The sequence below is a fragment of the Orbicella faveolata genome, unplaced genomic scaffold (assembly GCF_042242905.1).
Source record: "Orbicella faveolata isolate gen_17 unplaced genomic scaffold, um_ofav_v1 contig_46, whole genome shotgun sequence".
Taxonomy (NCBI): domain Eukaryota; kingdom Metazoa; phylum Cnidaria; class Anthozoa; order Scleractinia; family Merulinidae; genus Orbicella; species Orbicella faveolata.
The window spans coordinates 13,574,172-13,600,297 of record NW_028301576.1 but is presented as its reverse complement, the minus strand read 5'-3'; the positions used below and the strand labels follow the sequence as shown (position 1 = coordinate 13,600,297).

Below are 26,126 nucleotides of genomic sequence, written 5' to 3'. Positions count from 1 at the left end.
TTCATCTACAGCAAAATTTTCAAGTCTCAGCTACAAGACATTGAAGATGAGGCTTTTCACAACTTGACGCAACTTCGAAAATTGTAAGTGTATACCTAAACATTTTCCAGTAATTAAAAAAAAAAAAGATTATCACGTGTATTGTTACTCACAAAAAGCTGTTTGTTACCCAACAGGAATCTAGCCATGAACCAGCTAGATGATTTCCCGGACTTGTCTACCAACACAGCTCTGCAAGAACTGTAAGTTAAAATAACAGGCCATGAGTTTTCTTAGTTTGTATTGGTAATAGGACTGAGTCTAATACGGTCTGTAATCATATGAGTGATAACAAAATCGGACAACCGCGCAGTGGGAGTCTGATTTGTTTATCACGAGTATGATTACAGACCGAATTGGACGACACGAAATCTTCTTATCAATTAATCATAAAATTTACAATTTCCGAGAAAAGAAGAATAGCCAAGTTATGAAAGAAAGGGAAAATATGCATTAAAAGACTGACAAAGGAGACGTAAATTGTTTAATTTCGCTCTGAAATTGAGATTGCTTGATTTAAACTGCAACTTTGAATGTGACTGGTTGATTTAAACTACAACTTTGAATGTGATTGCTTGATTTAAATTACAACTTTGAATGTGATTGGCTTACTGAACTGTCCGATAACAAACTGTCCTATAACAACTTGGCAAGTAAGTTAGTGAAAAATAGGAGTTTTTTAAACCAATCACAATCAAGGAAATTGTAATTTGTAATTTTTAGTAAGAGGTTTGGCGCTGATCAAAGATACTGAGTTATGTTATGAGATATCACTTTAAAATGTCTCGGCTAGTGCTCGAACCTTCATCAATTGAAATTGAAAGATTTACAGGTGATTTAAAAAGACAGCACATCAAAAGCTCTCGGCTAGAAGGTTACGTCTAAAATTCCAGAAATATAGCGCGAGGCTGAAGCGTGTACCAAACATATGTGGACCTTCGGGTTGGTGATGAGCTGAGGTTGTTCCAAGACTTTGGGTCTTTTAATTGATAACCAGGCTTCCAAAAAGTGTTACTTGTAAAAGCAAGCCTTCTGTGCAACAATTTTGTCGCTATCAACATCAATTTATTGTTGTTTTCGTCGATAAAGTGATGGCTGAGAATGACATATAGCATGGTCAAGAAGCCGACGCAACCCACACTTTTAAACGAACTATCGAACTCGAAACTTTGGTAACCTGTGAATCAGTTGTTAGACACGGTTCGTACTCTTTTGGGATTTTGGAATTCCATGACCGGAATTCCATGACTTTCCATGACCTTTTCCATAATCTTTCCGAGTTTTCCATGACCTATGTTAAGCAGTTGGTCTCAAAGTATTGTAGTATTGTCAAAACAATCTATTATTTACGGTATTTTCCCACATTATGACGCATAAAATAGTGTTAGTGTTTATTTTTTTACTGGAATTAACTGGTTTTCTGACTGGTCTGTTGTTTTTTCAACTTTTGATTTTTTTTGTTGTTGTTGTTGCTTTTCCATGACTTTCCATAACCCACACTTCTATTTCAGGACTTTCCAGGCCTGGAAAATGAAATTTTACAATTTCATGACTTTCCAGGTTTTCCATGACCCGCACGAACTCTGCTAGAACGTAAACCAATTCTAAAAAAGCGCGAAAGAAATGTTGCTGAATTTTGATGACAATTCACCAAAAATGACAGCTATTATGCTATCACATTGACACATGGACTCTTCTACTTTTTCAGCGATTTATACCAAAACAAGATTAGACTCTGGCGCCACAACTACACGGATCTACCCAAGAATCTGGTTAAAATGTGAGTTAAAGTGCTGCGTTTATTCCTGCATTGAGACTGCAAAATAAAATCAATAACTAGTATATTTATTTATTTTGCAGAATTCTTATAGAAAACAAGTTGGACTGGATTCCTGATAGGTGGTTTAATCTACCAAATCTTACATACATGTAAGGAAACTGTACTTTAAAAAAAGGAAGCCTGTTTTTTGTTGTTGATGTTTTCGTTTTCAGTTTTATTTAATAAATAAAAAACTTTATCGAGTAATAGAAACAAAAGTGGAATTTTAAGAGAACGAGAAATGGTGTGGGAACACAAACCTACAGGCGAGTGTTAACTGACCAATCAGGGCACATATTTTCTTTGCGCTTTTTTCTAAATAATGATAATGTTAAACAATAACATCAACATTTTTGTTGTTGTTTCGTTGTTGTTGTTGTTGTTTTTGTTCTCGGGGATCATCTAAATCAGGAAGTGCTGGACCAAATCGGCTTACCGAAAATGTCTCCTAGTGGTTGTCTTCTCCCTCGTTCTTCAGCTGTTTCTGCTGTTGTTGGCCTTTGTAAAACTGATCAACCCACCGGCCTCATGATCAGTTGCTTTCTTTTCCTCAGTACGTTAACCGCAACCCTAATTGCGTTTCAGTTTTGTTTCACAGCACTTTAACATCGAGATCAATTATAAAGCTATTTTCTGTCCTATTTCCGTTTAGAGCATTGAGCATGAACAAGTTAAAAAAGTTCCCAGGAGCATCCTTTATCAACTGCAGATCTTTAAAATATCTGTAAGTATTAGAGTTGCTCTGTTTCCCTGGGATCAATATTTTTTTTCCTAAGGCAAATATTATGTTGATTTATTCATCAATCGCTTCCGAAATCATATTAATAAAACCTGTTCATAAATGGCCGCAATTTAAAAATTCTTTACGTATTTTAATTTTAAGTATTAAAATTAGCCCAACTAACCTCGTTTTTGAGTGGACAATTCAAAAGAATTTTTACTCTCAAACAAGGTTAGAGGGGCAAATTTAATTGCATACAAAAGAATTTTAAATTGGCAGCCATTTATGAATAGGGTCTATAGGGGCTGCCACGCAATCTGAATGTTCTTTTATTATTGCGGTATACGATACAAAATAAAGTCGAAGACGAATTCTTTAAACAGTACGTTGTTTTCTTTTCATACCCAACTCACAAAGTGAGTATGGATTAAGTCAATTTGTACATGTAACCACCAGACAAGGGCACACGAAACAACGATATAATTAGTTTATAGAGCACAAGTTCATCGTTGTTTTTAGCCCATTACAAACTGAAGTAGAGCGAATAATAACTAAGTGACGAAGAAAAAGTTAAGAGTTACTTAAGACATTTACGTTTGAACAAAGTGATATGCAAATTTCAAACTTATCACCCTAAAAAGGTATGAATAGGCCCTTTGCAGCTAAGCCATCACGTGACCTACTTTTCATAAAATTATGGGTTATGACATAACAAATGCCAGAAATGGAAAAAGCATGTCGAAAATATCAAAATGGCCAAGTTTGAGACCCCCATCATTAAGGAATGAGATTTTATGACAGTCTGAATTTTTAAAAGAATAAGAAGATTTGTATGGAAAAAGTTGTTGGAGAGCAAGGTCTTGCTCTCCAGCAACATTTTCTATACAAATCCTCTAATTTTCCGAAAATTCAAGCTGTCGTATTAACTTACTCTTTAATGCCAGGGGCCTCAAACTTGGCCATTTTGGTATTTTCGATGCGCTCTTTCCATTTCTGGCATTCTTTAAGTTATAGCCCAGAATATGAAAATTTTCTCGGAAAAATTTGGTCACGTGACCCCAGCTGCAAAGGGCCTATCGAATAAAGTTTTAGTTAAACTATGGTTACATGTGTTTGTCTCTTTTTACGTTTTCACTCTGCTTTTTCTTTGTCTTGTTTTTTTACTTCTAGATCCGTCGACAAAAATGAAATAACATCAATTACATATCCAAACTTGAAACCATTCTTTGGCAATGACTCTCAGCTGTTACATTTGTAAGTATAGTACCGACCATATTGGTTTACCATGTTTCTTTAATCATTTTATACTGATCGAGATACTGAATTATGTTCTAAATGTTCAATCCAATAAATGAAGGGAGCTAGCCTGCCACCCACAATTTATTACCTCCATAAAATAATTGCCCCTTATTATACACTGGGAAAGACGCATTGTGCGCCAATGGTTGGTGGGTTGAACGTCGGCCCAGTGGAATGGATTCCAGCTAGCTACAAAAATCTACTGGTTTTTGATCTTTATGCCTCCCTTGGTTAATTGTCGGGCCAACCTGACAACGCGCTGGCATGGGAGACAAAGTACGCTGAACTAGCATTTCCAGCCATGAGGAGCAACCTTAACTCTCAGATGAGTAAACAACTGAGAACAAAGTTAAGCTAGCGGCCATGGTGGTTGCACTGGTTGGGGGATTACATTAAAAACATTGTCGTTTTCGCAGTCTATCTGGAACTACAATTTACAACATCAAAGCAAGTATGAACAGAAGCACTAACGAGTACAGCGTTTATTTCAGGAATTTGAGTAATAATGCCATCAGCAGCATAGCATCGGAGACTTTACAGCATTTGATTCATTTACAAGTCTTGTAAGTTATGTTTATCCGTATAATTTCGAATTTTCATCGTGTTATTCTAAAACTGCGTTAGCCTTCGATAAAGAATAGCCAAAAGTTACCCGTAAGGTCCGTAAGAGAGAATAGGGGTGGAATGTTTTGTTTTCTGTGTTATTGGCTCAGGCCGCCATTCAATGATCTATTAATAACAATTTACTTAAACAAACTGAGTATCCGTATCATCATCGTAGAGATCATGGGTTCGAATCCCGTTCAGGCCTGTATTTTTGCAGGCTTTAATTTCACAACAGCTTAAGTTGTGTAAATAACTACCATGATGATTCTGTCGTCATATGTTTTATAATTTCTTTTTAATCAATGTTAAGAGAATAAACAGAAATAGGTTATTTCCAAGTAACCGTGTGCCTGTGTTCCTCTGTTTCTTGGTGCAAAACTTCTCATATATTAAATGAGTTTGGTTTGCAAGAAAAAGAAACTGCAGAGAGAACACATTTTCATATGAGTGGTTTCGCACGAAGACTGGTTTTTTACACAGAGGCAAAACTCAACTCAGAATGGCCTATACTAATAGCTCCTTTGTTTCCTCGTGCAATATTCCTCATGTAAACAAGTTTCCCTTTTTTTCCCAGGGAATTACATGACAATGCCATTAAATTGATTGGGGCTAAGGTTTTCTACAAGATACCGGAGTTGCTGCATCTGTGAGTTATTTTTCTAATTTTCATAACACGTGTTGACAAAGGTCGTCGCATAGAACTACAAACCTAACTGAAATGAGACGACGGAACTAAATGTTACTTCGCAGTCAACATTTCCACCTCAGAATAGCACCAGATCGTGCAATTTATGTGTTGTTTGTCTGTTTCTATCTTTGTTTGTATATTTGGTAGGTTTGATGTACTCAGGGCATTCTTTAAGGTTTCGTTTCTCTTTTTTATTAGAAAACTCGATTCAGGTTATGTGCAGTTTCCTTACGGTTTTGCGTCTCTATTTAGTCCCTTACCGGGTTCTGCGTAGAGATGTGGGGTGGTCTAATGGATTGTGCGCTCGGACTCCGGATCCTGCTATCCGCGTTCATTGTGCTGTGCTCTTGGGCAATTCACTTTACTGTCACACTGCCTCTCTCCACCCAGGTGTATAAATGGGTACCGGCAAACTTAATGCTGGGGGTAACCCTGCGATGGACTAAAATACTCCAAGTCGCTTCTTGCGACAAAAATCGGGATGAGCTCAGGCTATACAGGCCACTGGCCTGACGTAGACTTTACCTTACCTTTACTAAGTTCTCAGAAAAAGCTTTTCTGTTCCAGCGACCTTCTTGGGAACAAACTAGAAAATATCACTGCAGAGGGATACAGCCCCGCCTTTCAAGATCTCCCCAAACTGGAATGTTTGTAAGTATCGCTGAACGTAGAGTTTGATATTTTCACTTTTGAACTGCAAGTAGCTAGCTAACATGCGATAATGTGGGTAATGCCAGAAAAAGTACTTAACAATGGAATGTAAATGAAGTGAGGTCTGATTTAAAAACATTTTTCCAAAATACTGCTAATTGAAAGTAAAGTGATAGTTCCATTTTTAGCCGTGGCAATGTGAATGTCGTCGTTTTCGCGACTTGATGAAACTGACGAACAAGTAAAACGGGTTTAAATTTTGTAACGAAATTATTTTTCTACTAGTGAAAGGTTTCAGTCATTTTGAATTCTTTCCGTCTTATTAGGGACAATGAATCATAAAAGAATGTTTATATTGAAACGCCGGTTCAAAACCATTTCCGTTACTCTTTTCTAGTAACTCCACAGCCACATTTACACACCGAGGACCTATTTTGAACATTCATTCACATCAAATAGGCCACTTCCGAGTTTTTTCGTGCCTCTGTGTCAAAACGAGTCTTCGAGTCTCCATTCATATGGAAATGTATTCCGAATACTTGTTCATTTTCATGCAAATCAAACTCGTTTTCACATGATAGATTTTGCACAAAGACTCGTTTTGAAACAGAGGCACAGGGCAACTCGGAAATGGCCTATTAGCTGTTTCACGTAGCGCACACCGGCCAAATGTTTAACTGACGTCTTTCCCTTCCAGAGTTCTTATGGCACAAAACCCTAAAGCACGTCATGTGATGTTTAACTCATTTGACAACCTCCCGGCTTTGGAAGATTTGTAAGTTTTTCTGCCATGACCTCCTTCCACAAGAGTGATCAATGTTAATTTTCTCCTCAGAATATCATTACATTGTCAAGATGACAGGTAATGAGAACTGATCGGATTGCGGGAGTTTGTCAGTTTGTCCTTTAAGTTCTTGTTCCGCATGAAATATTTTCCGTCGCAGTTTTGAATTCCCCCTTTTTCTTTTTTCTTTCTGTTGTTGTTGTTTTTTTTGTTTGTTTGTTTGTTTTTCTGTTTGTTGGAGAGGACGGAAGCAAAAGTACCAAGACAAGTGTAATTTATAACCTGCTCTCAAAGACTTTTTTAAGATGATTTGTATCAACAATTCAAGAAAATTATATTTTTTTCATAGGTGGCTGAATAATAACGGATTGAGATACTTTCCACATCCTTCTTTGTCCTACGAGTTGAGGACAACATTGAAGTTTCTGTAAGTCACGTTCAAATGCTTGATTAACTTACGATTATAATTCCAACTTAATCCCGCCTTCCTAAAAGTTCCTCCATGATTTCTGTTGCATTTTCTAATGGAGGAAGAGAGGCATGTTTCTCTTACAATTGCAAAGGAAACTGGGAATTATAATTCTAAACAGGTTATTATTTTCCTAGGCACTTGGAACATAATGAAATTGAATCGTTGCCAAGCTACCACAACGGCGACTTTCCACCAGAACTAGAAAACCTACACGGGTAAGTTGTCTATATCGGGAACTTCTATTTGAAGGAAGGGGGAGGGTTTATCATCAGAGGGAACTCGTTACGTCCAAGATTTGGTAGCCTGCAATGCAGACGGAAATTTAACCTTGTATATACGGGCAGTATGAAGCGTCAGCAAGCAGGCTTGTATTGGACGCTTTTTTCATGTGTGGTTATTTTCGAAATAAATATTTTGATACTTTCTAATCTTTTGACTTGATTTTAGCCATCTGAAAACGAAACACAAACCGTTTGAGAAGACGCCAAACCTCGTCAAACTGTGAGTACAAAGGATTATTGTCATAGTTCTCATTTCATTGTGTATTTGTTTGGATGCCTAGCTGTGGAAGTTCACAAATCAAGGATAGTATTTCTGCTGGGCGGAACTACTTAGTGACTACTTAGTGTGTGTACCCTTAGAGCTTATCAAACGTACTCAATTGGCTTACAATTTACTTGTAATCTTGTACATCCTTTATTGTATCACATTTTGTTCTTTTTTACATCGTCACTGTTATTTTACAGTTTTTTGCATTCAAATCGAATCTTGGGCATTGGAGAAGAAGACTTGTGGGTGCTAAGCAAACTAAATGAGCTGTGAGTAAACTGCGTTTTAGCATTTTAAATTATACGGTGCAAAGTTCCTTATCTATATTGAGTAAAGCATTGCTTGCATCGCTGAATTTCAGTATACCCCTTACAACCTTTTAATGGCCAGCTGACCAGAATCAAAATTCTAATCGCATTTATTTTAAAAGTTGCAATGAAAATTTTTTAATCTGGTCAGCTGGGCATTAAAAAGTCATATGACTGGTTTTCAAGAGAGGGGCGGTCGTCGCCGGATCGAGCGGTCCGGGTTCGAGTCCTGGCCAGGGTCATTGCGTTGTGTTCTCGGGCAAGACACTTTACTCTCACAGTACCTCTCTCAACCCAGGTGTGCAAATAGATGGGGGTAGCCCTACGATGCACTAGTATCCCATCCAGGGGAGGTAGAAATACTCCTAGTTTATTACAAATTTTACCTGTTCTTTCAATTTTTTTTTTCAGTTTCCTCAGCGCAAACAAGCTGGTGAATTCCTCTGTTCACCCGGAGGCGTTTCGAAATCTCACAAAGTTATCTGTGTTGTAAGTAGAAAACTCTCACAATCGATATTATCTTGAATACCGAAATCAAATTTGTACGCTTTTCTTTTTATAGAATGGATATTTTAACGGTAGCGAAACTGTTCTTTATATTGGTAATATTACGAGTCGTATATTTTATCAATTGCAGGCATCTTGACTGGAATAAGTTCCACTATGTTCCTCTCGCGATTCAAGGAAAAAGCCGACTTCCATCAGTGGATAGCTTGTAAGTTTTTTAAAAAGTGTGTCTTTCGGAAAACATATGTTACAGGTCTGAGTAGCACATGCAATAACCCAAAGACTACTTTTTATTTTGTCAGGGACGTGCGTGGAAATAGCTTCACTTACATCTTGAAGGGGACGTTTGCGGGATTGGACAAGCTGAGATATTTGTAAGTGTTATTAATTGAAGTCTCATCACAGCGAGTTTCATTTCATTGGCTATTCTTTGGACTTCTTATCCTCGCACTTCGTATTACTTAACAGCCTGTTTTCTTTCCCACAGGCACATGCAGTACAACAAAATTGTCACGATAGAAAATGGCGCGTTCAATGAGAACATTAAGCACATGTGAGCCATTTCATTGTATGCCTTATATCTCAGTCACGCGAATAAACTTTGGGCAGCGTAGGCCTAGCTCTTCGAGTTTTCTCTTAAAGAGCAAATGCCTTGGTTTTGTTATTTGGTCGTTGAGAAGACAAACCTCAACATCAGCGAAGACCGTGCATAATCTTTTGTTTTACTCTCCTACACCATGCATGGTGTATATGTTTCGTGCACGGTCAAGACCAAAAACCGAACAAAAATCATACAACAAAGAATTTTTTTAGGTTTGATAGTCATTCCTTAGGCCTCTATTAACCATGCAATGAAACATCTTATTATGCTACAAAGTGTCATGTTGAGTTACTGTCTTTATAAGAGTCGTTCTCGGTGTCAAGGAGGATGAAAAATTCCCTTCTAGCTTAAAATCTCCTTTGAAAAGTTACATTCTTTTCATTGTTTGTGTAGTTTGGAGGAAGGGCAGCTTTGCTCTAAACCGTACCCTGCATCTAACATCTCCATGATATCTTAAAATTTCAGACACATGCAAGGAAATCGCTTCAACTTTAAACACGAGAATCAGTTTACCAACCTGACAAAACTGACAGAGTTGTAAGTACCCACAAAAGACTCTAATAAAACGCGCCACGACGCTTTTCAACTTGCAAAGAAACAATGACTAGATCTAAACCTTTACTAAACCTTGATGGTCATGAACTCGTATTGCTTTCGCTAGATGACAAATTTCATCGGACCGCTTCAGCTAACAGTAAATGGACTTGTTGGACATTATGTGTCCCAGGTTGATCTGTGATCTATTTCAGGCTAACATCCATTCTTCAATCAAGATAAACCGACTTTACGCTACCTAGATCTAACACAATTACTTACAGAAAGCACTCGTTGCGATACTTGGTCCTAAATTGTGGGGCACCCTCTCCACGAAGATGAGGCTTCAGAGCAATCTAAGGCTTTGAAAACGTGAACAAGGCGTGATCTATCGAGCTCTCTAAAAAATAAATGTAAGGGTTTTCCCCTACGCATAATAATCATTGTTATAGTTCTTGTAGAGTAGCATCATAGTTGGCTTTCATACTATATTATAGTTAGATGTCCCCAGAAGGTGATATGCTTCTATTGAACCCTATTAGCAGATGGTTCCACCTCTGCATGATAATTTTGAGCCATTAATAAAGTTCATTCATTCATTCATTCATTCATTCATTCATTCATTTTCGACTTAAAATAAACTCTAAAGAATTCCCTCGCAACTTTTTTACTTACCACATTGACTCAACTTTGAATTAATGTTTGGGCCGTAACATCAACCTGTTTACTTGACATTTGACTTTTTTAGGTATGTAGGTGTACATTGGTACTCTACGCGCACTCATTGCTAGTTCTTTTATTGCAGAGGTTTGAGGGATAATCAAATTCGAACAATCCCAGACACGGCCTTCCACGGACTTAAGAGCTTGAATTATCTGTAAGTATCAGGTGCTTAGGGTTACAGGGTCTCTATCACATTTACTCTTTGCACGATATCTTTATTATTGTTTACTTATTTTGTTATATTAAATGAGCGCATCTGTAAATGAGAATACCAATAAACTTTTGGGTTTGTTTTGTTTTGTTTTGTTTTTTCGTTGTCAGTTGCCTCTTTTTTCCATTTTCTGTAGTAGGATCATATAGTAGAAATAACTTATTTTAAAGCTGTTATATGTTTCTTTCTCCTTTTCAGTGACCTTGGCAAAAACAAGATCGGTCGAATCCTAAAGGTGTCGTTTCGTGATCTTGCTAAAGTAGCCACACTGTAAGTACACATATAGACAAACGCTAAGTAACAATGAATTTATTATCCTTCGAATACTTTTCAAAACGCGCGGGATCTTTTGAAAATAGGAGAACTTCACTTGATTATTCCTCGATTTTAGCTGGGTCATATTTAGTCACGTGACGCGTTTTGACTAATCGCGTGCGAGCGAGAATATTTGATGGATTTTTTGTCTTGATATCGAATGAGGTATATTGAAGAGGTATGGCGTCTGCTTCACTCGTCCACTGTAGAGCTGTAAAGGCGAAGAAAATAACCCAGTTTGTATCACTTCTGAAATTCCGTCGTCCGAATCGCAATTAGTCTCCATCAATTATTGCCATTATCACACGATAAATGAATGACACATTTTATTCTGATTTAACTTGCAATAAATGTACTACCTTCTTCTCTAGCGATGGCCCAGTAGTGGGGAGGGTTTTATCCTTGTAAAATAGCTTTGCATGTTATTAATTCGCTGTAGTAATTTATCTAATTTAATATTATCTTTAACCGTCAGGGATTTAGATCAAAATGAAATAGCATTCATTGAAGATGGCACCTTTGCAGGGGTTCTTCAATTTGAGCGCTTGTGAGTGTTTGATTGGAATAAGTACAAGTGCCTTTTGATGTTAAACATATGTATATGTTTTGCCAATTAACACTATTGAGTATGTTGGAACTTTGTTCACTTCGTCCAACAGGGACATGCGGCGTGTACTGAAAGTTGTTTTCGCATTTTAAAAGCTGTTGGCGAAGCAATGCAATTCAAGTAACTATCTTCAACAAACTGGTGTGAAGTAATGTTAAAATAAATGCTATGATAGCATACATGTATGTATTATCTCGACAGGAAACTCCAATATAACCATCTGACGTCTCTTCCAAACGGCGGTGACTTCCACAACAAGGAGATGAACCAGATGTGAGTAGTAATATACTTTGTTCGTTCACATGTATCGTCTCCTTACCCAGCAGGGAAAGTCGTTACCCGCTCCTTCTCCAAAGATTTTTGGACAAGTTATAGCAAAACAGTAGTTTGAAGACTGGAAGAAACGCTACTCTATATAACTCAAGAATAAGGAGGCCAAACTATTGTTAACTTCGGAGTAACCCGTAACCAAACTGATCTTTGGATTTCGTGCAAAATAATGCAGTGTAAAGATTATCGTGCAATAAAAAAAATCACTTTATGTACCTATCTAAGAGTTAGGCTCGGATTATTTTCCTCAACTTATTTTTGTCTGCTTGCTTCACAGAAACTTTTCAAATAACAGAATAACATCAATCGCTAACGGTACATTTGTAAACGTGCGATGTAACAGCGGGGGATGTCGCACATACGGTAGAGGAACAATATGGTAAGCAATAAAACTGTTTTAAATACTGTTAACTTGAACTTCAGGCAGCAGATTCTCCAATTGCCAGGCGCAAGCACTCCTTAAATGTAAGCCTCGACCAGTTATGTAAGATAAGTGAGGATCAAAATGGGCGATTACTAACAACAACTTCATTTACCAGCAACTTACAAATGACTTGTGGAGCGGTCGCGGTGGCCTCATGGTTAGTGCGCTCGTCTCCGGATCGAGCGGTCCAGGTTCGAGCCCTGGCTGGGACATTGTGTTGTGTTCTTGAGCAAGACACTTTACTCTCACAGTGCCTTTCTCCACCCAGGCGTATAATTGGGTACCGGCGAACTTAATGCTGGGGGTAACCCTGCGATGGACTAGCAGGGAAAATAGAAAATAGGGAATAGCGAATAGGGACTTACTGGAACCGACCAACTGATAATTGCTGACAAAATTTACACTAGTCTTACTGCGAATACCATCAAGGTTAAACCGAGCAATCAGTTTCAACAGGCCAGGCTTATAACACATCAACTGACACACACTTTTCACTTGACTCTGAAGATGACTTCTGCTCAGGTCTTCGAGACGTCAGCTACAAACATCCTCTTTAGAACTACCTCGCCCAGAAGATCACGCTAAAAGAACAACCTAACATTATTTTGTTTGGTCAAAAGTGTAGTAATTTCATACTTTTTTCAAAGTAATGACGTTGTATATTACAAGCTGTTTGGTACTGATATGGTTAAACAGTAATTTAAAATACTACTTCCTGTCCTTAAATTGTACTCTCGTCCTAACGCCATTATGAACCGCGCGAGGAAGTCATTACATTAGATTCAAAAGACTGTCAATTAATCTTAAGACAGGATTTCTTCTGTTCTAATATAACTATGAAATGCTAATAATTTATCTCTCTAGGAATTTTCATAACAATGAAATCGCGTCAATCGACAGTGGCGCCTTTCAAACATTCGACGGTCCATTTTGCACTCTGTAAGTATGCTCGTCATATATACGCATGCGACCGTAGAAAATAGAGTTGTTCGACTTGAAAGATCGTTTTCCTGGTTCTTCTTGCCTCAGTCTTTAAAATGAGCCTACATGTATGTACGAGACCATTCAAAGTTATCTTTCGTATAAATGAAGGGCTTTGTACCAGATCTTGTTTTAAACACGAAAAGCAGTGGCCTGTGACGTGTTTTGCTGAAATCTTAGCATTAACCAAGCCGGAAAAAATGCAGTTTGTTTCTCTTTCTATTGCACTTTCTCATTCTTTTTGTTGTTGCTCTTTTCATTTAAGTTTATTACAGTCGCACTTCTCTACAACGGCTACCCTCGAGACAGAAAAATCTCCCAACTGGGACGAAAATATGGGCCGCTGTAGAAAGGCGGGCGTTGTGAGGAGGTGGTTGTTAGTAGTTGTTCGACTGCATTATTACTTTTTTTACAAACGGGAATAGCACAACTACCAATCATGGAATTTGCTGACATGCCCTTCCAGCGGTCATTAATCGCCTGCAGCATCGTATACTTATTTCTCTTTCTCCTTGCATCAAGTCAATTTGGAAGCACGGTCGCTGACAAAAACTTGTTGAAGAACATTGGCTCCCGTGCCTTTGACGATGTGAAGGCTTGCTATATGTGAGTATCCCCAAAACAGGTCAGCGTGACCCTTCTATTGTCTATCATAAGCGGTCTTAGAAAAGAAAAGCGTTTGATCATTTTCTTTACGTTTATCCCTTCCAGAGACCTTAGAAACCTGAAACTGCAAAAGATCGCTTCCGAATCGTTCAGGGATGTCAGAGTTAGCTTTGATTTGTGAGTATTATGAGTTGAGGCCTGCGTTTTAACTGCCTTTACCCAACAGAAATCGTCATTATATCGCTACAATGGGCGACAAAAGTAGTTAAGACACTTTTAGAAAATGACGCTCTGAAGCACTCATTCTATTTTATTCGCATCTGGTGTTAATTTTCTGCTACTCCAATTCAGTGTTGTGTAGGCGCTGTGGTCTGTGCAGACTAAGAATGTTACTGCCAAGTGTCTCAACACTTTTTTCGCCCATTGTAGGTTGTCTCTTCCTCAACAGAGCAAGAACCATTACCCTACTTTCAAATCTTTTTCGAGTTATACAGACCAGTGATTGTTAAGTCGTTTGCTTCGACAGAGAAATGACTGACAACAAAATACGAACGATTGAAGAGAATGCATTTCTGAGGATCGACGTAAGGAACTTGTAAGTACCCTGTATTATTGAAAAATCATAGACTCTGCGGTTGTACACCGTTACTGGGCCGACTGAGATGCTACAAGGTTTCGTGACGGGCCCAAAAAGCGTCTAAGTATGAGGCTAGCGCATCAACAGCCTGTCTACGCCTCTTTCTTCCACAAAATATGGAATAAAGTGTTAACTGATTGTTTTTTCTCTACGGTATTGCTTTGAACGCAACATTTGTGTTGAATTCTAATTAAAGCCGTTGAGTTTAAATCTGGCGTACGCGTGCGTTTGACATTTCGTGCACAAAAAGCGATAATTGTTTGACTGAAGTGTTGAATGTTTACATTTTTAATCGTATCAATAACAAAATTCTTGATCGTGATTGGTTCTTCGCGCGCCTATTATATTTGTCAAGTAATCTGGGCACGATCACGTTGGCGTCCAACTACAGGTATCCAATTGGAACTTTTTGTAATAGGCCCATTCGTAGGATCCGGTCACATGTATGGAATTAATTATGCTGGGACACAAGTTACACGGTGGGACTTTCAAAACAAAGGAAAGTCTAGCTGGACTGGTTCGAGTTCCTTTGTTTTGCGAGTCCCACTAGGTAACTTGCCTCCCAGCATGATTAATTCCGTACCATGTGACCGGATCGTGCAAAGGGCCTATTGGATACCTGTAATTGGATACTCACGTGATTAGCACGTCAATTACGCTCGCTTTAATGGCTTCCTTCAAAATGTATCTTACAGTTTTAAAAACTTATGAAAAGCGCTACAGACGAGTTCGCTCAAAAGAAGTTTTCAAAAGACATTTTTAATTCCGAAATTTGTTATAGATACGATTAATTAGTAATTGGACCTCGTGTCGTATACAATTCAGGAGTAATCGTGCTCGTAATTTACTCGCCCGATTACTCCCTGGATTGTACTCCGATTAATATTACAAATGGTTTTACGATGTAACGAAAAGGTTGAAAAGTTAATTGAGAATTTCGGAGCGGTCTGTACTCGGGGTCCGGACCACTAGAGCGCGCGCGATTAGCCAATCAGATCCAAGGATTTAGGATTCCGGACAGCTGAGAAGCTGGAGAAAAAAAAATGTGTGCATTTCTGCACTTCTTACAAGACAGGCTCTATCAGTAGTGTTTGCTAAAACAGACGGTAGCTCAGTATTCATTGAATGATGTTTTGCTTTATAACAGATATCTTACAAATAACGCCATTCAAGCTATCACGGTGAAGATGTTTGGTGACAGTGGTTCGACGATACGAGCAATTCTGTAAGGATGGGAATTTTAAGTTGGAGGATGTTGAGTTTTTTGTTGTTGTTGTTGTTGTTGTGTTTATTTGTTTTCTTGTCTGCTTTTTGTTTTTGTTTCTTTTTTTAATAAATTATTGGATTCAAAGTAGGACCTTAACTCTACGAATGTCATTGAATAAAGATCTAGAATAGAGAACTTTAAAATAAAGCAAAAGTACAGCTCCGTGTCGACCTGCACGGTAATTTGCTTGCTGGATATTGCATATTAGCATAAATCTACTGGCGTTCGAGAAGCCCAGCAGTATCCAGTTGTTAACTAAATGGCAGCCACTTCTTTACATTTTCGAAGTGTCAGTGAGGCGGATTTAGATAACTTATAAACGACAAGTAGATTTATACTAAAACAATACTTTTAGTCACTCTTGATTTCTATGCGTGGCAGCTGACCTGCGCGCATTATATTGATTGATTTATGTGGCAGTTATGAAACATGTGTTATTGCTTTCCCTAAAATGCAGATCTATTCCAATTTTCTTTCCAGGGGCCTCACTAACAACGAAATCCAAACACTCCACGAAGATTCACTGAAAGGTGTGACAGTCAATGGACAAATGTAAGTATTTACTGAGTCCCAGTCCCTTTACCTCGTAAAAACAAGAATTATATCTTACCAGGAGCCATAATCGATTATGGCTCCTGATCTTACCAAGGAAACAAATAAAATTCAACGTTACGTCGCTGTTATTGTGCATTTGGTTTTCGCACTGTGACTTTTTTATCTTTCGCAAAGTAATCATACAGTTTCCAAAGCATCCAATGAACGACGGCTTGCAATTGAGTTGTCGGTTACGTTTACGTCCACTGCATTCCCAAACAACATGTATGAGGGATTTTGACGGTTTTCAAGGCTACGAGTATTCGATTAAATGAATGAATTAACTTAGCGTCCTCGTGAGCCTTCGCACAATCTCAACTATTCAGGCTCGAGTTTACACTTTTTTCTTAAGTCTGATGGCTTCCCGGAGTTTAGCTTCGCCATTCTAAGCAAACATTCATTTCCCTTGAATGATGTTTAGTTTACTTTGGTTCCATTTTCTCTCTATTTAGACGACTTAGAGACAACAAGCTGGTTTTGTTTCCTTCGAAGGCTCTGGAGAGGCAAGACCCAAGAGTTCTGTAAGAGGGATCTTAATATTAAACAATTACATCAATGATTCTACAACTGAATTAAACTATTAGACATTGCAGATGCAAAATGCAAACTAATCGACTGTGTAAAGGTCTGTTTTCGTGGTATTGTGGACGAAAGCTGCTGTTTATTGCGTTAATCAGTTGAATTAACGCGTGTGTGAATTTAAAGTGAAGAGACTCATTTACGGTGTCAGATTTCATCAAGATGATGGAAAATTGCTTACATTTTTTATGACAACGCTATAGACAGGTTCTCTATGGGTTCATTTATTTGGTGTTTTTACTCTCGTATCACCAATAAAACGGAGTGCAATGTTACGAAATAGGCCTCTTTTGATATATTATAATTCTAACATGAGTACAAGGCTTAGGGGAATGATACAGAAGAAATCATATCAAGGTTCAGAGATGAATATATGCTCTCTTTTGTTTTGTTATAAACTGCGTAGATTTCTACATGTATATAATTTTTATTTATTTATTTTCCAGGGAATTACGTAACAATCAGATCCCTTCCATTCCTGTTGGCTGGCTGGATTCTTTTAAAAATCTCAGGCAATTGTAAGAGCTAATTAACATTTACTCATTAATGAGAACGGAAAGAGGACTTGCAGAACTGTTGAAATAAAAAGCACTAAAGGAGCTAAATTGTGATTGTTCCACCCTCTTAATTGTTCCTTTGTGTTTTCTTTAAAGGTTTCTTCCCGATAATCTCATAACCACCTTAGGAGCCAACTTATTTAAAGAACTGAAAAACCTCGAAATATTGTAAGTCGTGTTACTGATCTGTTCACCTTGACCTTACTTCAATTCACTCAACTTTATTTTTCTTTACGGTCCGTTTCTTTGCTTTGCTTTGTTTGACTTTATTTCAACTTCGTGTTGCTCTGTTTTACTTAACTAAATATATGACGTAGCTTTACTCTATTTCACTTTGACTTGACTTTACGTCGCATCCATCAGCTCAAGTCGCTTCAGGCCACAGTAAAAGAGCTAAATTAAACTCAGTAGATTTCAAAAAGGCTTTACTTTATTGTTATTGTTTGTTTCTGACAGAGAGTTACAAAAAAACCGGATCAGTGTGATTGAGCCAGGGGCTTTCAACAACCTTGTCAGTCTAGAACGATTGTAAGTAATAAACAGCAACCGTAAAATCTCTTATTATGTCTTAAAAATTTCTAAAGCTTGAACAAAATATAGCATGAAACCCCGATAAAGCTGATGTTGGAAGGTGTGTCAAAATAAAGAGCTCTCTCTTAAATTCTAGACTAGAAGGCATTCTATGGCCTTACGAGGGCAAAAAAAATCGCATGTGCCTAAAGTGTGCCTTTGTGATTTCCTTGCTCCATGAACATTTCTTCTTTAGTTCAGCACCATTTTTGATTCAAAAAGAAGTTCAAGCAAATCTTCCACACCATCGGACATTTATTTACGTTGAAGATAAGGCTAATTGCCATTACGCAACCATAAACGTTAATTTTCTGTAAAATCGTTGCCAAATTGTTGTCTTTTTTATTGTTTTTTTTGGTTTTTGTTTGTTTTGTTGTTGTTGTTGTTGTTGTTGTTATTGTTATTATTGTTTTACTTTTTAACTTTTTCCATTATTTTGTCGATGCAGATATTTATATGACAACCAGATTGAATTTTTGCCAACCTTTCCCGAGCTAAAGAAGCTTCAAGATTTGTGAGTAAACTTTGCAATGATCACGATCGATAATAACAATGGGCTAGAGGCCATGAATGACCATGCGTATTATGCAGCTTAGTCCGTCTCGTGTAATCCTCCGGGTGGGGTACAGCTTTTGGTGACTGACGTTTCGACCAATTGGGCGAAAATCGTCTGCTGAGAATAAGCATGTGAAAACATTTGGGTTCTATTGATTGTTCGGAATTATATGTTGCTCAGATACTGTATTGAGCATGAACTTTCTACAATACATAATTTAGCAATTATATTTAGGGCCCTACGCAAGTTTTTGCTTATAGCATCCCTTTGATGGGACAAACTACATACCGTGGACTCGGTGAAACCTGCTTTGACGGAGTTAAATAAACTGTCAACTAACAAATACGATCGTTCTCAACTCAAACGTAACTAAATTTGGGACCTAGGGGGGTGGGAGTACACTGGAAATCGTGTGCCCTTATCAGTATCTATAAAATAACTAAGCTACTACGCGCGCTCTCATTGGTCGATAGGTGTGTTTAGATGAGAGTATGTAAACACGGTTGTGACGTTTTAGACGCATGCGTAATTTTGAGAATTATTTTATAAAAGCAATAGAGCACTTTTTCCATGTTTACATAGCCTCATCTAAACACTCGGGGGGCTGGGAGAATTTTCGAAAGTTATGCAAACCCGAGACGTAATCCAGGGTTTGCATAACTGTCTCGAATTCTCCGAACCCTTCTCGTGTTTAGATGAGGCTATTTGAACACGAAAAAAGTGTTCTATTGCTTAAATAATGGCGCGAGGGAGGGGCGTTAGTTGGAATATAGGCACCTTTCCCAAAGACACTTCAAATGGGGTACGTTTAATTGAAGGGAAACTTATTAGAAGGAGGAACACTAAGGAGAGATTTACTGCGTACTTTTAGTTGAAGTTAGTGATCCTAGATGAGGAACTCCAGTTTACACACGACGATATCTTTGATAAACAGAAATACGCTTTTACCATTGTCTCATAAAAAAAAGCAGCTTTGGGAATAAATGTACTCAGAGAAGAAAAAACTGGCTTTCTTCTTTTTGTTTCTCCAGGTCGCTCAAGAATAACAAAATAGAGAATCTAGGGCAGCAATGTTTCAACAAACTTCCCGGACTACAAAAGCTGTAAGTAATAAATTCTGCTATATAGACTGACAAATATTGACGAGTCTGCTACAGTCATGAGAACGTCTCAATCAGCTTGCAGTTTGCAGCCTGTGAAGACTCCACTGACATTTCTTTTTCCTGCACTGGGGCCCGTTTCTCAAAGGTCCCGAAAACCCGTAGCAAAATCTCAGACCTTATGACTACAGAGCTGTTTTATGCAGATATTCTTAATATGAACAGAGGTTCCCTTCATACCAGAAGTTTCAGGCGTATACACCTCTCTTTTTTTAAACACCGATTAACTAAAAATGGCTTTGCAGGCCAGAAACGTTTGCGCGGCGTTCGAGAAACGGGCCCTAGGTCTGGATAGGGTTTTTATTGATAGCTGAGAATTCAACTGTCGCTTAGAAATGTCACGTTGTTTATTTAACTGATTGCTAAGATCTGAGATCTGCAAACTCTACTGACTGCCTGAAATTGAAGCTGATAACTGAAATTCTAGCACCCCCCCCTATTTGGACTGTCTTTTGTAGTTATGGAGATTGAGTTCTGTTCTGAAGGTTCTTGGCTACATAAAATGTTTGCGTTTGCAGAGGAAGTTGAAATATTGGGAAGCAAGCTAAATTTCGTCGTTTGCTATGTATTGAGCATACACACACATGATTGATCCTTATGCCCTGTTTACAATGTGGCAGGGTGCCCCGGGCCCCAGCCGCCGGCCTCGGCTAGAAGGGTTAAAACAAAGCCCTCCCTTTACACGCAACTCACGTAAGTGGAATAGTCAGTGGGCTATCGTTTAGGCACAACAAACTAGATGGCGGACGAAAGAAACCTTTTGGCGGCAAGTATAAGATTTTTATCACTCGTTCCGCTAGTCGCCGCTTTTCAGTTTCTGGTGCTATTATTTTGCACTCTACTAATTGAGCGTACTCACCAGAGGCAGTTAACGTTAACAGCTGCCTTGGAATATAACGCTGCTTTGCGGTCTTACGAGGCGAAACGATAGCCCGCCTAGAGGGGTGCCTCGGACATTTAGACAGGTATGAAAAGTTGGCTCTCTCAGGGTAGCTCGGTTAACTTAGGCTCCCTCCCTCCATGTAAACGATTGGTTTTCCATTCTGTCGTTGTCATGTCGTTGTCATGTCACTATCGTATGACTCTCACGTGACTGTCATTGTGTTCTAATTCCTCTATTACAGGAAACTTGCTGGAACAAATCAGTTCGCCTGTGACTGTAACGTCTACGACTCCATCGTGACCGTCATTGACACCTTAATTTCCTCAGAGGCTGCCGTCTGCCGGACTCCTTCACAAACAGCAGGGGCAAAATTCTACCCTGGGGGGTCTTACGAGTCATTTTACCGCCAGCGCTTTTTATGCAGTAAGATATCATTGATAAAACAAATATCTGTTAACAATTACAAGTTCACTTATATCTAGTGCCTCCACTGAACTGCTTTTTAAATAAATTCAAACGGAATTTCCAATTCCGAATGAAAATGCTTCTTATTAATTATATGTGATTTCTGTTGGTCAGCTGATGTTCTAGCGGTGTTCAGATAAATATCTTCCAAGAGATGAGGTTTATCTAATAGTATTCCTGTTCCTTTATGAACTGCGCCAGAACCCCAAAACTGGTTTAAAATCTTTATTTTGGGAAGAAAAACCTAAGATGGTAATTCCACATTGATTCCACTGATTATCTTCATATCTCGTTCCTCGATTCTTTGTTTTTTGCTGCGTAAGCTTGGCGAACCGAGCGACTCTCGAGAGTTCCGTTACCAGCTTGATTTTTTTTCCGATATTTCGGACTTCCAACAGACATTTTCAGGTTCGCGCATTTCCAGACCACTGGTCAAGGGGAACAAACACTCTGGTTACGACGCTGAAATATCTTAACTCACCATTTGCATCTTGACTTATAAAATTATGGCAGCAATATCACACACTAAAGTTTCTTAAAACTCAGTCGGACCTCCTCTAACAGACTCTTTTCAATATTAAAGCGGACCCTTAGTCACGATTCCAGCCATACATACCCATTGCATTGGAACTCATAATCAGAGACAATTCTTAATTGGAGGCTTAGTCTGGTTCAGGGTACAGTGTATGATTACATTTATTTGTGAGCTCAATAGACCACTTTAACTTGGGCGGTTTGTCTTGCCATTGCAGACCATGTGATGATACTCTTGAGAATTCTTGCTTTCAAACTTTTTAAATAGTCGCATGTGTATGAATGAATGATTTTAAGATGGATCAAAGAAAAATTCTCTAGAGAATATTACGTTGTCTACAATGGAAAAACAAACCGCCCAAGCTAAAGAGGTCTATTTGTAAACGAAGTAAATTTACGGTACTATGTAAAACTTATATCTCATTGACTATATTCTCGTTGTTTTGTACCTTTGGTCATATGAAGTCCTCTTGATTTTCAGATCCAGTCAATGTATCAGCCTCAGCGCCTGGCGATTTTCAACTAAATGTCACGTGGGACAGGCCTCGTGAACTTCACTCGTTCATCAACTTCACAGAAAACACAACAACGGTTAGCACATGGGACGCTGTCAAGGTGAAACTGAACACGTATTTTTATCTATTTATCTATAATTACCTGTGACCTTATCCTCAAAATATTTATAACTCCGTTAATTATTTTGTCAGCCGTAAGTATGAGCGGCCCTCTGTAACTTTGGAGGAAAATTTCTTCTTTCACAGATTTCTTTTGCATAGTTGACGCTAATGTTTCGAAGTTCTTTATGCCCGTTTCTTGTTCATGCTCATCTCTCAGTTCCACAGTTATTACTGAAGATTCCAAGTATGAATTTTTCTTTACAACACAAAGTTCGATGATTTCATTAAAGGGACTGTACCACGGCTAAGTTTAGTCCAATCTGTTAAGTTTTGGCAAATACTCACTATGAAACTTAATGTTAACTGACAAAACTGACAAAATCATAGCTTCGTTACAAACAAATATGACTTGCGGAAATTATTATTACAGGTGACAAACTAACGACATAAACTTTGATAACTGTTCAGCCTAACAGTTTTTCAAAGACCCATATCGCAATCCGTTTTAATCTTCTTCGATTTTTGTCCATTCCTACCTTTTATTGTATTTGCTGCGTTATTGAAATGTACATTCACAGTTTAAAGTTGATATTTTTATGTTACACTTCATGTAGTGGCCATTTTCTCATGTCTAAATTGGCTAAAATCCGTGAAGCGGTTCCACTAACAGCGAAAAAGGGATTCAGCTACAGATACATGGTCAGCAATCGCACGACTGCCCATTAAAAGGAGTTCATCACTTACCAATTCTTATTACTTTTTTTAGATTAAAAGTGTGAAGTACTCTGTCACGTGTTTAAGCGACGATGCTCCAACCTTGACAGGAACCTCAACAAAAGAGTTCCTTCTGTTTACTCAACCTGACGGCGTGAGGGCTGGGACCGACTATACGTGTCACGTGACCATGACAGTATCCGCTTACAATGGGACACACCTTGGAGGGGGGCCCCTGGGATCCTTGTGGACAAGGACGACGCCAAAAAGCGAAAAAACATCGATAACCACAGTAGAGGGCAAAGGTTGGTTGGTTCATTGATTCATTTTCATCCATTTATTTTATTCAGAACTCGGTAGAAAACTTCAGTAGTTACAATAGTAGTCGTATCTATAACAAAATTCTCGATCTTGTTTGGTTCTTCGCGCGCCTGTTTGTCTTGTAATCAGGGCGCGATCACGTGGGTGTCCAGTTACAGGTATCCAATTTGAACTTTCGTAATTGGGCACCTGTAGTTGGATACCCACGTGATTCGCACGTCAATTACGCGCGCTTTCATGGTTTCCTTCGCACTATCTCAATCCTACAGTTTTCAAAACTTATGAATAGCGTTACAGTCGTTTTCGTTCAAAAGAAGTTCTCAAAAGACATTTTTTAGTTCCGAAATTTGTTATAGACGCGATTAAGTAGTAATTGGACCTCGTGTCGTATAATTCAGGGATTAATTGTGCTCGTGATTGTGCTCGTGATTGTGCTCGTAATTTGAAATTACTCGCGCGATTACTCCCTGAATTGCACTCCACTCGGTCCAATTACTATTACTAATACTCCAATTATAATTATACAATATTGTATTTACAAAATTTCCGAGTGAGAATCCTACGAATAAAACACGCGGTTGATTTGGATTTTAGTCTATAGTCTACTGGAGTTAAATTTTTGAATGCTGGGTTAGTCTAGCTGATGTATGCCAAAGGATCTGAAGCTGTTGCTGTGTCCTCTTTTTAAATTGAGAGATTATGTCAGTTAACATAAATTAATATTAGCTGGACAACAGAAGGTTCAAATTTGCAAACATAGGCAAAGTAATTAAAAGTTTATGCCTCTCTATCGCATACCTGAAACTGTTCAGATTCAGTTAGAAAGTAACGAAACGTTTCAGCAAGGAAGTGCTGCTAAACTCAGGTATTCTTAACGTGCGCAACTTAGACATCAAACTCACTGTTTTGTTATCAAACAAGTTACACTACATTAAGATATGTCAACTTCTCCCAAGTTGGATTTTCAAAACTAATTTTACAGCAATATTTGATTTATCAAAAATTATTGAGATTACAACAAATGATTAAGGCTTATAAAACAAGAAGGTCTTTGCAAAATGAATATCATATCAATGGCATTTTTTAGAGAAGTGAAGACGGGTTGGTTAGCAGTCAACTTGCAATATGTCAAGCACGCCCAGAGAGAAACAGAGGCATATCGCTTAATACGCCATTTCCTGGAAACATTCTGAGTGTTCACAGGATGTCCATTCACGTCCCTCTAATAGGTTCATTAACAAAATTACTTATTGTAAGAACTTGATCTTTAAAACTAATTCGCATTTCGGACCATTTCAGCTCCAGTAACTAACACGACTGCCAACAAGACAAACTATTTTGTGGATGTCACCTTTTACGATTTCAGGTAACACATTGTGGGAATACTGTTTAATTATTAGGAAGGTGGTTTTATTCAGCGACGGTGGTGAAAATTGTTTCATGTCAGCAGTGCGAGACAAAGAGCTCTTGTACGTATCAATGACTCATTCACAATTCGCCTAGAACATTCTGGGCTTAGTATTATCTCACAATCAGTTTTGAGATCGTTTTTGGAGACAATGTGACTTGTCTTATGTTTTGTGCCCAGTAACGGTCAATTGGCCACTCATCTCACTCGCTTGTTTTGAAAAACAAAGTCATTCCCAGGCGCTCGTCATTGTGGCTCGATCGTTGACTCGATCCTTTTGTAGAACTTTGTTCCAACTTCCATGAACGTTCAGAAACAGTCTGAATGAACTAAATCCAAAACTGGATTGGTTAAAACGAATGCTACCGATGTTAGTGGTACGAAAATATGAATATGGCCGATTTTCATGGCTAGCGAACGAAACAAGACTTACAATTAGCCTCCATCGTGGATTCACAAAAAGAATAAGTTTGGGAAAAGTGAAAGAGGCCGCTCTTTTCTGCTCTTTTCGGTTCCTCGCATTTCTCACCCTCTCGTGGTTTTCCACTCGAAAGCTTTGCTACTTTGGCTGTTGCACACTGACTCAAATTGAACATATAGTTATATAATCTCTATCACTACGTTTTCTATAGTTTCATTTTTGTCTCTCCTTTCTTTTGTAGTTTGAATAAAGACTGTTGTTTCAAAAAGTCAAAGCAAAACAGTTTAGCTTTTATTCAAATTTTTTTAGACCTCAAGTTTATATCTCAGCTGTGAAACGTCAACTTCCTTTCAACAGAGTTAATAACACACTGAAAAATAATTCAACTTCGGAAACAGATTTAGGAGATAAGACTTTTACCGCACTTATGTGGTGAATCATTTGCGCGATATTTTCCAGGCACGCGCAATAATATGATATATCATTTATACAGATTTGTTTTTTAAATTTTTTTTCCTGATTTGGCTTGTTTGTTTTTAGAGCTGCTGACGGTGACTTTGTAGGAATCCCAAGTAATTACCGTGAAATGTATAACAGTCCAAGATACATTGCAAGCCCGTATACCAGTTGGCTAGCGGTATCTTCGAATCCAACTGGAGATAGCTTCTCTGATTGGTTCAGAGCAGAATCATCAAGAAACCAACATTATGAAGGAAAACTGCAACTTAAGAAACAGTGGGAGACGGATGATAACGGCAATCCAGTGTTTCGGTATTTCGATGATAAATTCTTTCCAGTCGATGGCCGTGGATGGGGAGCTGAGGGACAGCGTGACTGTTACACCAACGCGCTCAGGAATTATGGGTACGTAAAATCTTCTTCTCAGAAGTACTTACTTTATTATTTGACTGAGAAAATTACTTCATTGTGATTGGCTGAGAGCAGGCCAATCGTTAATTTTTATTTTACGCTGTAATGCAAATCAAAGCGGACCCACGTTTTTTTTTTTCAGTGTATATAAAAGATAAGTAATCGTTTGAAAGCTTGAGCAATTATGGATTAACACAA

At 38.2% G+C, this 26,126-nt stretch overlaps 1 protein-coding gene across 1 annotated transcript in view; it reads left to right on the top strand.

Moving 5' to 3' along the window:
* Nucleotides 1-26,126, top strand: part of LOC110059064 (uncharacterized) — a 53,679-nt gene that overhangs the window by 5,443 nt on the left and 22,110 nt on the right. The window contains exons 3-43 of the mRNA XM_089278530.1: nucleotides 12-83; nucleotides 177-242; nucleotides 1,748-1,819; nucleotides 1,900-1,968; nucleotides 2,511-2,582; nucleotides 3,750-3,833; nucleotides 4,370-4,441; nucleotides 5,059-5,130; nucleotides 5,740-5,823; nucleotides 6,521-6,598; nucleotides 6,957-7,034; nucleotides 7,214-7,294; nucleotides 7,527-7,580; nucleotides 7,826-7,897; nucleotides 8,348-8,425; nucleotides 8,574-8,651; nucleotides 8,746-8,817; nucleotides 8,931-8,996; nucleotides 9,510-9,581; nucleotides 10,384-10,455; nucleotides 10,711-10,782; nucleotides 11,303-11,374; nucleotides 11,636-11,707; nucleotides 12,042-12,143; nucleotides 13,053-13,127; nucleotides 13,692-13,775; nucleotides 13,881-13,952; nucleotides 14,302-14,370; nucleotides 15,560-15,637; nucleotides 16,160-16,231; nucleotides 16,726-16,794; nucleotides 17,299-17,370; nucleotides 17,506-17,577; nucleotides 17,866-17,937; nucleotides 18,428-18,493; nucleotides 19,567-19,638; nucleotides 20,820-21,001; nucleotides 22,059-22,192; nucleotides 22,961-23,213; nucleotides 24,529-24,595; nucleotides 25,599-25,922. Of these exons, the coding sequence (XP_089134656.1) occupies nucleotides 12-83; nucleotides 177-242; nucleotides 1,748-1,819; nucleotides 1,900-1,968; nucleotides 2,511-2,582; nucleotides 3,750-3,833; nucleotides 4,370-4,441; nucleotides 5,059-5,130; nucleotides 5,740-5,823; nucleotides 6,521-6,598; nucleotides 6,957-7,034; nucleotides 7,214-7,294; nucleotides 7,527-7,580; nucleotides 7,826-7,897; nucleotides 8,348-8,425; nucleotides 8,574-8,651; nucleotides 8,746-8,817; nucleotides 8,931-8,996; nucleotides 9,510-9,581; nucleotides 10,384-10,455; nucleotides 10,711-10,782; nucleotides 11,303-11,374; nucleotides 11,636-11,707; nucleotides 12,042-12,143; nucleotides 13,053-13,127; nucleotides 13,692-13,775; nucleotides 13,881-13,952; nucleotides 14,302-14,370; nucleotides 15,560-15,637; nucleotides 16,160-16,231; nucleotides 16,726-16,794; nucleotides 17,299-17,370; nucleotides 17,506-17,577; nucleotides 17,866-17,937; nucleotides 18,428-18,493; nucleotides 19,567-19,638; nucleotides 20,820-21,001; nucleotides 22,059-22,192; nucleotides 22,961-23,213; nucleotides 24,529-24,595; nucleotides 25,599-25,922 (3,615 nt within the window). The remainder of the gene's footprint in view (nucleotides 1-11; nucleotides 84-176; nucleotides 243-1,747; nucleotides 1,820-1,899; nucleotides 1,969-2,510; nucleotides 2,583-3,749; nucleotides 3,834-4,369; nucleotides 4,442-5,058; nucleotides 5,131-5,739; nucleotides 5,824-6,520; nucleotides 6,599-6,956; nucleotides 7,035-7,213; nucleotides 7,295-7,526; nucleotides 7,581-7,825; nucleotides 7,898-8,347; nucleotides 8,426-8,573; nucleotides 8,652-8,745; nucleotides 8,818-8,930; nucleotides 8,997-9,509; nucleotides 9,582-10,383; nucleotides 10,456-10,710; nucleotides 10,783-11,302; nucleotides 11,375-11,635; nucleotides 11,708-12,041; nucleotides 12,144-13,052; nucleotides 13,128-13,691; nucleotides 13,776-13,880; nucleotides 13,953-14,301; nucleotides 14,371-15,559; nucleotides 15,638-16,159; nucleotides 16,232-16,725; nucleotides 16,795-17,298; nucleotides 17,371-17,505; nucleotides 17,578-17,865; nucleotides 17,938-18,427; nucleotides 18,494-19,566; nucleotides 19,639-20,819; nucleotides 21,002-22,058; nucleotides 22,193-22,960; nucleotides 23,214-24,528; nucleotides 24,596-25,598; nucleotides 25,923-26,126) is intronic.